General features: G+C 33.9%; 1 protein-coding gene across 8 annotated transcripts in view; it reads right to left on the reverse strand.

Moving 5' to 3' along the window:
- Positions 1 to 14224, reverse strand: part of PKHD1 (PKHD1 ciliary IPT domain containing fibrocystin/polyductin) — a 657820-nt gene that overhangs the window by 351069 nt on the left and 292527 nt on the right. For all 8 annotated transcript variants that reach the window (XM_074237180.1, XM_074237175.1, XM_074237181.1 and 5 more), the window contains 2 exons: positions 8096 to 8152; positions 7663 to 7784 (listed from right to left, as the gene is read on the reverse strand). In XM_074237180.1, coding sequence (XP_074093281.1) covers positions 7663 to 7784; positions 8096 to 8152 — 179 coding nt within the window. The remainder of the gene's footprint in view (positions 1 to 7662; positions 7785 to 8095; positions 8153 to 14224) is intronic.

Genomic DNA, 14224 nt, shown 5'->3' on the forward strand with positions numbered 1-14224 from the left:
ATGAAGCCTCTATTCTTACATTCAAGCTACAGATCCCACCAAGAAAAAGAGAAGATTCAAATGACTTTTCAAGGGAAGACACTATGGAACTTCAGTGATGTTCTGTCTCTTTGGGGGTAAAGGAGAAGTAAAATCCAGGAGGCAGGAAAGTGGGGAAAGCCAGCAGGAGGCTATAAGTCACAGTACAATTCAAGTCACTACAGCTTGACAATAGCAGAGATCCTGACAGCTAGATAGCAAGCCAGCAGGGAGTAACCCAATCCTAAACAAAGTTTGAACCCTGGGAACACCATGGTAAAAGAGAATTGGGTCAGGAACAAACCACTGCTAAGTCAGAACCTGGACATAATGGAAGAAACAAAATGCTGCAAAGGAAAGAGTGGACTGCAAAGGCAACATATTGACCAATGGCAAGCCAGAGATCAGACCCAGAAAAAAAATAAGTTTGGATCTAGACTCCATACAACCCCAGGAGCAGAGCTAAAACAACAAAGATAAGCAGAAAATGTAAAAGAGCACTCATTATAGAAAACTATTTTATAAACAAAGATGACAGCAGTGCCATGTCTGAAGAAGAAATCAGTGAAAAAATCACTCACAGGAGAAGTCTCAAAACAGTCTATAAATTGGACTCAAATAGAAAAGCTTATCAAAGAGCTTAAAAAAGAATTTAAAAAACAAAGAAGAGAGGAAGAAGAAAAATGGAAAAAAGAAATGAGAATCATGCAGGAAAATTATGAAAAATTGACCAAAAGAAATCAACACTGTTAAAAGTAAAAATAACTAACTGGAAAAGAAAACACAAAGCTAATTGGAGAAAATAAAACCCTAAAGATTTTAATTGAATAAATAGAAACCATTGAATCTACCAGACTACAAGAATCCATTAAGCAAAATACAAAAGGCTGGAAAAACTGAAGAAAATGTAAAGTACCTTTTAGGGAAAATGAATGGCCTAGAAAATAGATCCAAGAAAGATAATCTACAAATCATCAGACTACTAGAAAGCCTGGATGAAGAAAAGAAGCTGGAAAACATCATGCAGGAAATTATAAGGGTAAATTGTCCAAACCTACTATAACAATAAAACAATATAACCATTGAAAAAATCTACAGAATCCCTCCAGAAAGAGAGCCAGGATAAAAATTGTCATAGAAAATTCCAGAACACTCAAATAAAGGAGAGAATATTGCAAGCAGCAAAAAATAAAACAATTCAGATGCAAAGGAAACACAATTAGACTCACACAAGATCTATCAGCTTCAATATTAAAGGATAAGAATAACATATATCGAAGAGCAAAGGACCTGGGATTACAACCCAGAATGTACTACTCTGCAAAATTCAGCATATACTGTCAGAGGAAAAAGTTGGATGTTCAACAAAATAATTTTATAGCACTTGATTGTTTTGCTGCTGTTTTTTCCTATATATGTTTCTCTAATCATTGTGTCTACTATTTGACTTGTTTAGCTTACTTGACTTTATATCAATGAACTTAAGTACTTACAAGCATCCTTGTATTCATCATATTCATTATTTCTTATAGCTACTACAATAGGATTAGATTACCTTCATATACACAGCCATTCCCCAATTAATAGTTCTCTATATTATTTATAACCCTTTGCTACTAAAAACAGGGAACTGCCATATGTATTTCTGGTATATGTCAGACTTTGCTTTCTCCTAATTATCTCCTTAGTATATAAGCCTAGGAGTGGGATCTTTGAGCTGAAAGGTATGGACATTTTGATGTGTTTTCTTTTCTCATTCTATAGGAGAGATTAAAATGAGAATAGAAGGGTGGGTGGCTGGGTGGCTCAGTGGATAAAGCACCAGTTGTTCTCAGACACTTAATAATTATCTAGCTGTGTGGCCTTGGGCAAGCCACTTAACCCCATTTGCCTTGCAAAAACAAAAAAAAACCTAAAAAAAATTTTTAAAAATGAGAATAGAAATAAGGAGTTTGTGATCTGTAAAAGCAGTTATTTTTATTCATAAAATATGATTAAAACCAATCATTAGAATCATTTTTGAATGTTTTCTGCAAAACTAAAAAATTAAAACTTGAGCAAGAAATATGTTGAGGAAGATTTTATCCAAGGCTTGACTTTTTCTTAAAGAATTGTTTTTCAAACTAATTTTGTCCAAGATTCCATTGAGTTTTGAACTATGTTGATGTAGATTTGGGGATATGGAATACCCCTAGGACAAAACTAATCAAATTGCAACCCCAAATTAAAGCTGCATCCATACTTAAAAGCCACTGAATGTAATAGAATAGGTAACTTGATATTATTATGTACTTAATATAATTATAGGCTTATATAATTATGCACTTAATATTTTAGAAGGAAAATATCACTAATGACCAATACACATTAATATTTTCTTCTAGGTTTCTGTTTACCACCATTTGGGAAACTCTGGCTTGAAGGGTTTTATGACCCTAAAAGACATATATACCAGGGGCACAATGAGACCTACCCATAAATCAATTCTTTTTTCTTTTGTCATTTAAATTGTATCCAATTCTTTGTGACTCCATCTGGGGTTTTCTTAGCAAAGACATGGAGTGGTTTGTCATTTCCTTCTCCAGATAATTTTACCAATGAGGAAACTGAGACAAACAGGTTAAGTGATTTGCCCAGGGTCACACAGGTAGTTATTGTCTAAGGTCATGTTAGAACTCAGATTTCCCTGCCTCCAAACCTGGTACTCTATCCACTGTGCTACCTATCTGCCCATAAGGTACTCCATAGAACAAATAAATCTCTGTGCTTTTTATGCTAGACTGAACCTAACAAGTTGTAAACAATAAATCATATTCCCTGTGTGTCAATATGACTAGAAAATGTGGATAATATGATCTGCTTTGGTAAATTCATAGGATATGCTAACAATTAGTTGATGGGATATCTGAAATCATTTGAAAAACCATGAAATCTTTCCTTGGTACCTACAAAAATAGCCATGTATCCCCTAAAATTATTTTTAAAGGCAAATCTCTCCCTACATTCTAGATCAGCAAACCATCCCCACTCTCCTTTTTGATGTTCAAGATTCTCACTATTTACTCCTTTCTAATCTGATGCAATCTGACTTCTACCACCAACACTCCATTAAAATTACTGTTATGTGCAGCATCTGGTTCTTCGTAGGTTTTGTCTTACTTCTTGACCTTGGCACTCTTAGCTACAACATCATTTTTTAAACTTGCTCTATCAAATAATCCATTGATTAATAGGTATTTATATAGAACCTATGTTAATCTAGGTGCTGTTCCAAGTATAGAGAATACCTGAACACAGTCACTACCTTCACAAAGATTATTTTCTATTGGGAGAATCAATAAGTACATGAGTAAATAATATAGGCAAATAGATCCTGAAAGTTCTGCAACTTAATACAGATGATTCAATGTTACCCATGACATTCAATGCTTGGCTTAGATATGGTCCTTCCCAGAGATATCACCTTTAGTATTTTCTTCTCTGTAATTCTTTTTTTTGTGGACAATGGGATTTAATGACTGCGTGACCCTGGGCAAGCTAATAAGTATCAAATGGCTAAAATCAAATTTGAACTCGTGTCTTCCTAACTCCAGGGTCAGTGCTGTATCTACTGTGCCACTAAGCTGCCCATTCAGTATGTATAAGATTCTACTGTCACATGACCCACAAAGCATCCTAAAATGGGATGCTCTCTGAACCCAAAATAAAAGCACAATGTGCTCTGTGTTACCTCACAAACTCAGTGCAGTTTCGGTGTTTCCAGGTTCATGAGTTTCAGCTTTCTAGATCCTTGCAGTTCTGCCTGCTTTCCTCGCAAGCATATTAGCTGCCCCCATTAGGTACCTAAAATGGTGTCTAAGTGCTGTACTTGGAATAAACATAATTAAGAGTCTGGGGGAGAGTTAAAGAGATAACCACAACTTTTATTAAGGGTTATTCAACTGAAGGTAATTGAAAACACACCATCAAGAGCAGAGAGAAAAACAAGAAGCTCATTCTCTCTGCTCTTCAGAAACTTCACTAGCTTCATACCAATGGCCACAGTAAGGAAGGATTATGAATCTTTTTTGGTTTAACCATTTCATGAACAATTCATACATTTCAATCATAGAAAGAGGAAAAAACTAGAAACCCATGACTATTAATCTGCTACAATTCCTTATTATAAACTCAAGATGTCAAAGTGGAATCAAGAAGCTTCTGGCATCAACTCATTATCTCAAAGATAAAACTATGGAACTTTATTTTTGGATTTTAAATTCCTTTATAATTTGGTTCCAGCCTACTTTTCCAAGGCTCATACTCATGTTTCTTCTTCACACACTCTCTGTTCCAGCTAAATTGTCTCTCATATAAAATATCCCATCTCCTATCTGAGTGCCTTTGCACAGACCTTCCTCCATTTTTGTGACATACTTGCTCCTCACCCCTACCTCTTAGAATCCCTAGCTTCCCTCCAAGTTCAATTTATAAACAGCTTTCAAAAGAAAGGTTATCCTTATCCTCCCAGTTGCTTCTACCTTTCCCAGGATATTATTTTGTATTTCATTGTCTATTAACTAGTTCCTTGGAGATTTGGTATTGCTTAATTTGTTTGATATTGTTTAATTCTTTATACTTTAATATTATTCCTTGATATTGTTTAATTTTTTTCTTTGATCCCTATCACCTAACATAGTGGTTGATACATAAAAGGCACATCATCATCATCATCATCAATAACATTTATATAGGCTTATTACTAAGGACTGTGCTAAGTACTTTCTAATTATTGTCTCATCTTATCTGATCCTCACATCAATCCCAATAGATAAATGCTTTTATTATCCCCATTTTACAATTAAGGAAATAGGTAAAATGACTTGCCCAGAATGGCAAAGTAAAGTATTTGAGGGTGAATTTGAACTCAGGTCTTCCTAATTTCAGGGCTGGCACTCAATATACTGCTTTACCATAATCAAGAGAGCTAAGACTTATGAGGTGTTCAGTATGGGAACATTAAGGAAATGCATACTTCTCAATACCATATAGTACCTTTGCAAAAATACATCATGTTAACACATAAAAATTAAAAGTAAATGCAAATAAACAAAAATATTAAAGACATCCTTTACATATTATAATACAAAAGAATAGGAATTAATAAAAGGAATACAAGTAAAAGATACATATAAAATTGAGACTTAAAATGATATCCTGAATTATGAGTTGGTCAAAATGTAAATGAGAGACATAATTAGTAACTATGTGAAAGAGGATAATAATGATGAGGCTACATATCAAAACAGAAATTATAAAGATATGTCTATTAAAAGAAAATGACATTTTAGCACCTATCTTATTTAGTTATATTAATATGCAAGACAAGCCAGAAAATTCAAAACTTACAGTGTATATTTTAGCCTGTTTTTTTACATTTTTATATGAAGACTAAATTATGAAAGCTTAACTATGAACTGTGCAGGCATCACCTAGTAATAATCATTCCTCTTGGGTATTTCTGTAAGAAATATATAAATATATATATGTATTTCATTTTGCATGTGATTAAAATATTGAGCAAATGAATGAATGAAAAAGTATTTATTATGTGTATATTCTATGTTAAGCATTTGGGTCAAAAATAAAAAAAGGAATACAATTTTTGCACTTGAGGATCTTATATTTGTAAGGGTGAAGGATCATTGAAAAAAATGCCCCATCCCAATTAATATTCATTATCTTAACATATGAGCACAATTAAATAATCAACAAGCTGGATAGACATAAAAATTCCTTGATCAATTTACCCAAAATTGAATTCTTTATCTTTCCTCCTAACCCCTCTCCTATCTTCCCAGTTACTACAGAAGGCAATATCATCCTCCCAGTTCCTCAGGTTTACAAACTAGGAATCACCCCAGATTCCTTATAATCTCTTATTCCCTATATCCAAGCCATGGCCAAGGAAATTTCATTTTTGCAACATCTTTTGCATATGTCTCCTCTTTTCTGATAATGCCACCACCTGCAGTAGCAGGTTTTTATCACATCATGCCTATATTACTACAATAACCTGCTAAGGTCTGTCTGCCTCAAGTCTCTCCCCACTCTAATCGATTCTCCATTTAGCCACTAAAGTGTTTTATCTAAAATGCAAGTCCCTCCTACCTTTTCAGTTTTCTTACATCTTACTCCCTACCCCAAAATATATACTTTTTGATGAGCCTTCTAGCTGTTCTACAAACAAGGCTCTCCATCTTGCTCCAGTAGGGTTGTCCCCTATGCCTGAAATATTCTCCCTTCTTTACTCTGGTTACTAACCTCTCTGGCTTTCTTTAAGTCCCAACTAAAATTGTACTTTCTACAAGAAACTTTCTCCTATTAATTTCAGGATTTTACCTATTTATTTCCTATTTGTCCTATATAAAGTTTTTTTTTGTATAAATTTGTTTGTATATTGTCTCCCTCAATTAAATTGTCAGTTTCTTGATGGAAGAGACTGTCTTTTGTCTCTTTTTTTTGTCATTAGTATTTAGAACATTGCCTGGTACAGGGTAGGTGCTGAATAAATGTCTATTGAATTGAATTGGAAATTTAAACTTTCTTAAGAGCCATTAAATGAAGAAGAATGTGACTAATGGGAAGAATGTTTAGATTGGTTAAGGACCCATTTTCTTGTGTAGTTTGTATTAAATCAGCAAGAAGATTTGGAGCAATTAAAATCTTCGAGTAGAAGACTTATGGTCAACCTTATGAAACAGAAATGCTTATGAAGAAATGGAGCAAAAGAACCCACGATCCCCTCTTTGACCAATGGGGGACCTTGTGAATTTCAAAAGATCTAGAAGTTTTAGAATGTTCCAACTTTCCTTTGACATCATGGCAGATAACTTGCAGTGACTGCATTGGGAACCAAGGGTACACTGGATACAATGAGAAAAGGTATATTTAATATTCTACTGGAAACCAAACAGAAAACTTTACTCTACCTACCAGAATATCATGCAGAACCCCATGAAGGGATGAAAATACTTCCAGGAATTATGATTTTACCAGTCTCTCTGACCCTCCTTTTCTCAAGACTCTGCAAATACTTGTGGAAAAGTTTGCCACAGACTTTTTGGTTGGAGGATTTTGTACCAACTACTATACTCCCTTAGCAAATATCCCTTACTAAAAGCTAATTAAGTCTGGCTGATTAGGTTAAGGCTTATTGGATATCATAGGACTCATTGGACAAACACAGTGGTAGGGTTGTGATCTAAGGCACTAAAAAAAAAATTTAAAACCCTTAATCTCTCAACATTTTTTCCAGAACTTTAATGGGAGATATGTCTTCTGAACTTTGGAAGCCAAACCTACCACTGCAAGTGAAGGTTAGGAAAATGATGCAGAGTGTGTGTTGCTATTTTAAAACAGAAAGTAAATATACATAGGGGATTAGTTGTCATGTAAAGATGTTTTGGTCCAGGAAGTCACAGAGATTGTAATTTGAGCCATAGGGAAATTAATTGAAAATTAATTGGTTAAACTTTTGCAACAAACTCTAACTCCATTCCTTCTCACAAGTGCTATTATTTCATTGAATTGCTATTCAAATGAAGTTCTTGGGAATTGATTCCTTCTCATTGTCATCTTCCTCTTCAGACCTTATGGACTTACCTCAAAAACATTGGTTGGATCTTGGATGTAGATGCCAGCTGGTGACAAAAGCTCAATATTAGAAAGACCCTCAGTTCCAAAAACTCCAATTATCACATTATTTCTTACTATATTCCCCTGTGCTGAGAAATTGACATACACAAAAAAAGAAAGAAAACAAAAGAAGTTTTTAGAATTATAATTATTAATTATAATAATCTTTACTAGTGAAATTCTCTTGATTCAACTAATTGATACTATTTTTCAAAGAGTACATGGAATAGTAATATGGCATATGTATGTAGGTATGTAATATATCCTAAATATAGACAAACTGTGTTGAGCATATTTAAGAATATTTAAGACATTATACATTGTGCCATCGGCTTACTCTGTAAAATACATGACATCTTAAATTTATTATAATATATTTAAAACAAATTCATCTATTTACCAGTTTTTCTTCTGGGGACAGCCTTCCAAGGGAGAGGTCTCATTTCCATGTAAGTCCCTGAGGAAAAAATACAGTGTAACTGGAGCACATTTCATGCCATTGAACAAAACAGGACATATCAACCATATTTTTTAAAACTTTTTTAAGCTTAGGAATCATGCAGGAAACCTGAGATTTCTGAACCTCATAGACCATAAATATTGAAATTGGGAGAAAGATACACAGACAGAGACAGACTGAGAGATAAGACTGAAATCATCACTGTCATTCTGTTCCTAGAAATAGTCAAAAATGAACCACCCCCAAGAAAGAAGACAACAATACCACATGCTGTTTCTTATTACTTCATGGCTAGATTTTGCAATTCTAGTATGCATATTTCTACAATTTTTAAAAGCTGCCACCAGGTGGATGGCAGTGTCTGGGATCTCAATGGTGCCTCCTGGCACAGTAATTTTTCGACAATTGTGGGCAATTAAAAAAACAAAGAAGATTATACTTTTCCACTTATGATTTTTCCAGGAGTCAGCTAGGTTGTATAGTGAACATAGCACTTGATTTGGAGTTAGGAAATCATGAATTCAAATTCACCTTTGAACATTTACTAGCTCAGAGATCCTGAGCATGTCCTTAAACTTCTTTCTTCATCTGTACAATGGAGAAAACAATAACACCATCCTCAAAAGATTGATGTGAGGCACAAATTAGAAAATTGGTAAGTAGCTTTATAAACCTCGTTCTCTAAAAAGTTTTAAAATGTGAGTGTAACATCTATATTCTATGAAATAATACATAATCAACATAAAACATTTCCAAATAAGACATATAATTCAGAAATTTAAAGAAATGTAAACTTGGGTCCCTTTCCCAATATAAATTATTATTCATTATAGTCCTTCCTCTCTTTATTCTATACATTTGTAAATAAACTTTAACTGATCTCTTAAAATTCCAGACCCGATATACAGCTTTTTCTGAATTCCAATCCTCTGTAGACCTTCCTCAGTTATCCTTTCATGCTCCAGTGATTATGTAACTTCTTTCTATTAAAACTCTTTTCTAAGTTCCCTTCTCCAGTTTCCTGCATTTTTTCACTTGTAGGATGAAAGGCATTAAAAAGAATAAGATTTCATCTAGAACTATAGATTCCTAGGTGATAGACCTGAATAAGAATGGCTAGTCAGTCAATTAGAATTTATTGAGTCCCATATTTGTTAAGTACCAGATACTATTCTAGGTGCTGGATGATAAACAGCCCCTAAACATCCCTGGCAAGTGATTAAGTCAAGACATTAATCTCCAGGGATCTTATTTACCTCATTTATAAAATGAAATTTTATTTATTTTTTATTATTTATTTATTTATTCTCTTACTATGTCCTAATTACTATGCTAAACAACAAGATGTGATCATCAGGTAAAAGAAAGAAGATGCCTGGTGAAAAATTCATATAATGAAGGGTAGTTAGTCTAGTCTCTTCCTCAAAACGACAACTCTAAGAACTCACCAATAGGAGAAACAGGTTGGAGGGGGAGGAAGAAGGTAACTAAGTGATGATGGTCACAGAGAAGGATAATTTACCCTTTGAATGAAAATCTCTGTAATCAAAGAAAACTCACCAGTAGATATCACCATAACAATCTGAAGAATCATATGTTTGAGCTGGAAAGAACCTTAGAATTCATCTGATCCAATGAAGAAAATGAGACCCATGGAAATTAAATGGCATTCCCAATGGTGCACTGGATTTTTTTCTCCATACATCAAGCCAAAACCTATTTTTGGGTGATTTTTAACCAATTACTCCTAATTCTCACTTTGGCAAATCAGAATACTTCCATTCTTATGTCCAATAAAGAGCTTGGAATATTTGAAAAAAAAATTAATTATACTCAACCCCAGTTTCACTTTTTAAATCTTCTCTTCTCAAAGGTAAATATACCTAGTTTATCTTCAATGTTGCACGTGCCAATTCATGTTGATATCCAGAAATGAAGACTGTATCCTAGATATGATGTGAGTAGAGTACAGTACTGTGGAATTCCCTACTCCCATATATTTCACATAAGATTTCCATTAATAAAGCCTAAGTAGCCATATAGTTGATTAAATGTTGACTCAAATTCAGCCTGTACTCCACAAAAATTTACAAGATCTTTTCTCATTAGTTTGTATTCTATAAGTCCATTCCTCTCTTTTGTACTCATCTCCAGCAACTATCCTTTCTTCTATCTTCCAGGCCTATCTTTAAAATCTTATTTAGAGACAGGTGCACAATAGATAAAGCACAAACCCTAGAGTCACGGAAACTTGAGTTCAAATTCAATCTCAGATCTTTACTAGTTATGGGACAGTGAGCAAGTTAATTAACCCTATTTGAAGATTTTTAACATTTCTTTAGATGCCCACTTCCTCTTTTTTCTCATAAAAAATTATTATATCTTCAGTTTTATTCTTGAGAGTCTTTGATACTTCCTGAGTTAACCTTCTATACATATATTTTTACACTTGTGATTACTTCTTGCTTCTCATTTCATATTCAGCTTTTCTTCTATTTGATGTCTCTCTGGCGTTTTTCTTTGTCCTTTGATTCCCAAGCTTATGTCAATTTAAATTTGAATTTAATGCTAAAGCTCCCACTAAATATGTCACATATCAGACCTACAAGTTTTACAGACTTTTAATCCATACAGTCAATTCTTAAAGGGAGCTAATATTTTTAAATGAATTTAATTATAATATATCAGAGTTAAAAAACAGATCTCGTTACATTCTTTATCCAGAAAAACATTCTATGGTTCTCTTGGTCTGATCTGATGCCTCTATCATTTTAGAACTTTCTTTTTTATTACTTAGTTCTAAGGGGGCACTGGGTTTTTGGCAGTTATTGCTTCATTATTCTTCATCATTGCTCTATACAGTGGGTATAGGATGAATATTATTATGATATTTCAGTTCAAATTATAATTCAATCAAGTTATCACAAAGATTTGATTTTGGGGAAGTCATTAAAAGGATTGAGGGAAGAATTCAAGAATTCCCAATGTATATTTTTGCAGTTTAGGTAACAATGTAAAATCATACAAAGAAATATTAATTTGACCTTTTGATATCGATACTGACAAGTAGCATTGTTAGTGATCCTTGAGGACTACAGCTGTGAGATAACAAGGACAAGGGTCTCCAAGACCCTCTTGCCCCTCTGTTGTTTTGCGATACTGCTGGCTCAGTATCTCAGTATCTTGAGATGTCTTCATTCTCCTACTTTTGTGTTTGCCCAAAAAAGTGGCTCATCCTGAGATAACAGTTATATACCATAACTGTAAAGATAAGGAAGTATGTCAAGAATTTATGGTTGGCTCCCACTGATTAACTCATGAGAATTGTTTGATCTATCCATGGACATTGGTAGTATATATAAAGGATAAGGGTACTGAATAAAGTGCTCTTTTGTTCCTACAAAAAGAGGCTCATGTCTTTCATCCTTTCACTGTAGCTGAGAACAGTTCTTTGCTGGTCAAAGAACTCAAGGTAGTTGGTGCACCATTTCATTTCATAGCATGAGGTACTGAATAGAGAGGTAGCCTTATTTTTAGGAATCTAATAAAAAATGATTTGAAGCACTTATTCATATCATTATAGATAGCTTTGATTTCTTCATCTGAAAACCATCTGTTCATATCCTTTGAACATTTAGCAATTGGGAAATGATGTGTATTTGCATAAATTTGATTCCATTCTCTATATATTTGAGAAATGAAACCTTTATCAAAAACACTGCAAAGATTGTTTACCAGCTTTCTGTTTTCCCTCTAATCTTGGTTGCAGTGGTTTTGTTTCTGCAAAAGTATTTTCACTTAATATAATCAAAATTATCTAGTTTATATTTTGTATTACTCTCTATCTCATTTGATTTTGAACCTATAATTCACTTAACTTCTCTTTTAAAAATTGGACGATCTACTACTTGGATCATATATATTTAGTATTGATATTACTTCATCATCTATGGTGCTATTAAGAGATATCAAGATGTAGTTTTCTTCCTTCTCTTTTGATTAGGTCTATTTATTCCTTTTGCTTTTTCAGAGATCAGGATTGCAACTCCTGGTTTGGGGTTGTTTTTTTTTTTAACTTCAGCTGAAGCATGACAAATTCTGCTCCAGCCCTTTTGTTTTACTGCTCTGCTTCAAGTCTGTTTCTTTTTTTTTTAGGTTTTTGCAAGGCAAATGGGGTTCAGTGGCTTGCCCAAGGCCACACAGCAAGGTAATTATTAAGTATCTGAGGCCGGATTTGAACTCAGGTACTCCTGACTCCAGGACTGGTACTCTATCCACTGCACCACCTAGCCGCCCTCAAGTCTGTTTCTTATAAACAACAAATTATAGGATTCTGTTTTTTGATCCACTTACTTCCATTTTATGGGAGAGTTCACCCCATTCACATCACAGATATAATTAATGGGTATTTTCCTCTATCCCATTTTCCTTCTGTTTGTCCTTTCTCTCCTTTCATCCTTTCCCTCCCATTAGTGTTTTGCATCTGTCTATTGCCTCCTTCAGTCTGCCCTCTTTTCTGTCAGTTTCCCCACTTTTACTTAATCTCTTCCCCTCTTATTTTCTAGATTCAACTGATTGTGTATATTATTCCCCTCTGAGCAATACTGATGAGAATTAGATTCAAGCAATGCCTATTGCCAACCCTTCCATCTTTCCCTCCATTATAATACTTTTTATACTTCTTCATATGAAATAATTTATCCCATTCTGCCTCTCCCTTCCTTCTGTATTCATCTTTCTCATTCCTTAATTATTTTTATGTCATTCCCTCAAATTTACCTTATACCCATACCTTCTATGTATATATCCCTACTAGCTGTACTATTAGTGGCACAATTTTTAAGAATTATAAGTACCATGTGGGATGTAAACTATTCAGCTCCTTATGTTTTCTTTTCCCTTTTTAGACTTTTCTCAGGTTTTGATATTTAGCTATCTAATTTTCTGTTCATTTCTGGTCTTCTCCCTAAGAAATCCTTGAAAGATCCTCTTGAAGTATTTTTAATTTCGCCAGTAGGTAATTCTTGACTGCAGTCCTAGTTCCTTTGCCATCTAGGATATCCTATTCCATGCCCTCCAAGTTTTTTAATGTTTCAGTTGCTAAGTCCTGTGTAATCCTGATTGTGGCTCCTGATATTCAAATTGTTTCTTTCTAGTAATTTACAGTATATTTTCTTTAACCCAATAGTTCCATAATTATCTATGATGTTCCTTGGAGGTTTTATTTTGGAATCTCTTTCTTAAGATGTTTGGTGAATTTTTTCAATGCACATTTGACTCTGTTTCTATATTAAGGCAGTTTTCCTTGATAATTTCTTTTGAAAGATGTCCAGTTCCCCCTTTTGATTATGAAATTCAGGTAGTTTAATTCTTCTGACATTGTCTTTCCTGGGTCTATTTTCAAGCTTAGTTGAGATATTTACATTTTCTTCCATTTTTTCATTCTTTTGACTTTCTTTGAAGTTTGATGTCTCATAGAATAATTAGCTTACACTTGCCCAATTCTAACTTGTAAGGAGTTGTTATATTCAGTTAGCTTTTGTACTTCTCTTTCCATTTGGTCAATCCTACTTTTTTAAGGAATTGGGTTTGGGTTTTTTTTTTGGGGGGGGGTTAAAATAGCTATTAATTCTTTTTTCATGCTTCTTTTGTATTACTCTAATTTCTTTTCTGGGTATTTCTTCTACTTCTCTTATATGACTTTTAATGCTCCTTTTTGAGGTCTTCCATGAGTTCTTTCTGTGATTGAGACCACTCCCCACTTTTCTTTTGGTATTTTTCCATAGATAGTTTGACATTATTGTCCTTTCTGAGTTTTGTGTCTTGATCTTCCCTGTCTCACTATAATAACTTTCTATGATCAGATTCTTTTTTGTTGTGGTTTTTTAATTATCTTTTTTAGCATTTTTCTTTTCTTTTAAATTTGAGCTCTACTCACAGGGTAGGAAGTATTTATCTGAGGTGTTATAAGCCCTGTTTATCTGATGATGCACTGATGTCGTTCTGAGGTCCTCAGGGGACCCTTGTGTCTGGTGCTTCACTACAGGCATGAGGCAGAGATTGGTGCTA

This window comes from Macrotis lagotis, chromosome 5, assembly GCF_037893015.1.
Source record: "Macrotis lagotis isolate mMagLag1 chromosome 5, bilby.v1.9.chrom.fasta, whole genome shotgun sequence".
NCBI lineage: Eukaryota > Metazoa > Chordata > Mammalia > Peramelemorphia > Peramelidae > Macrotis > Macrotis lagotis.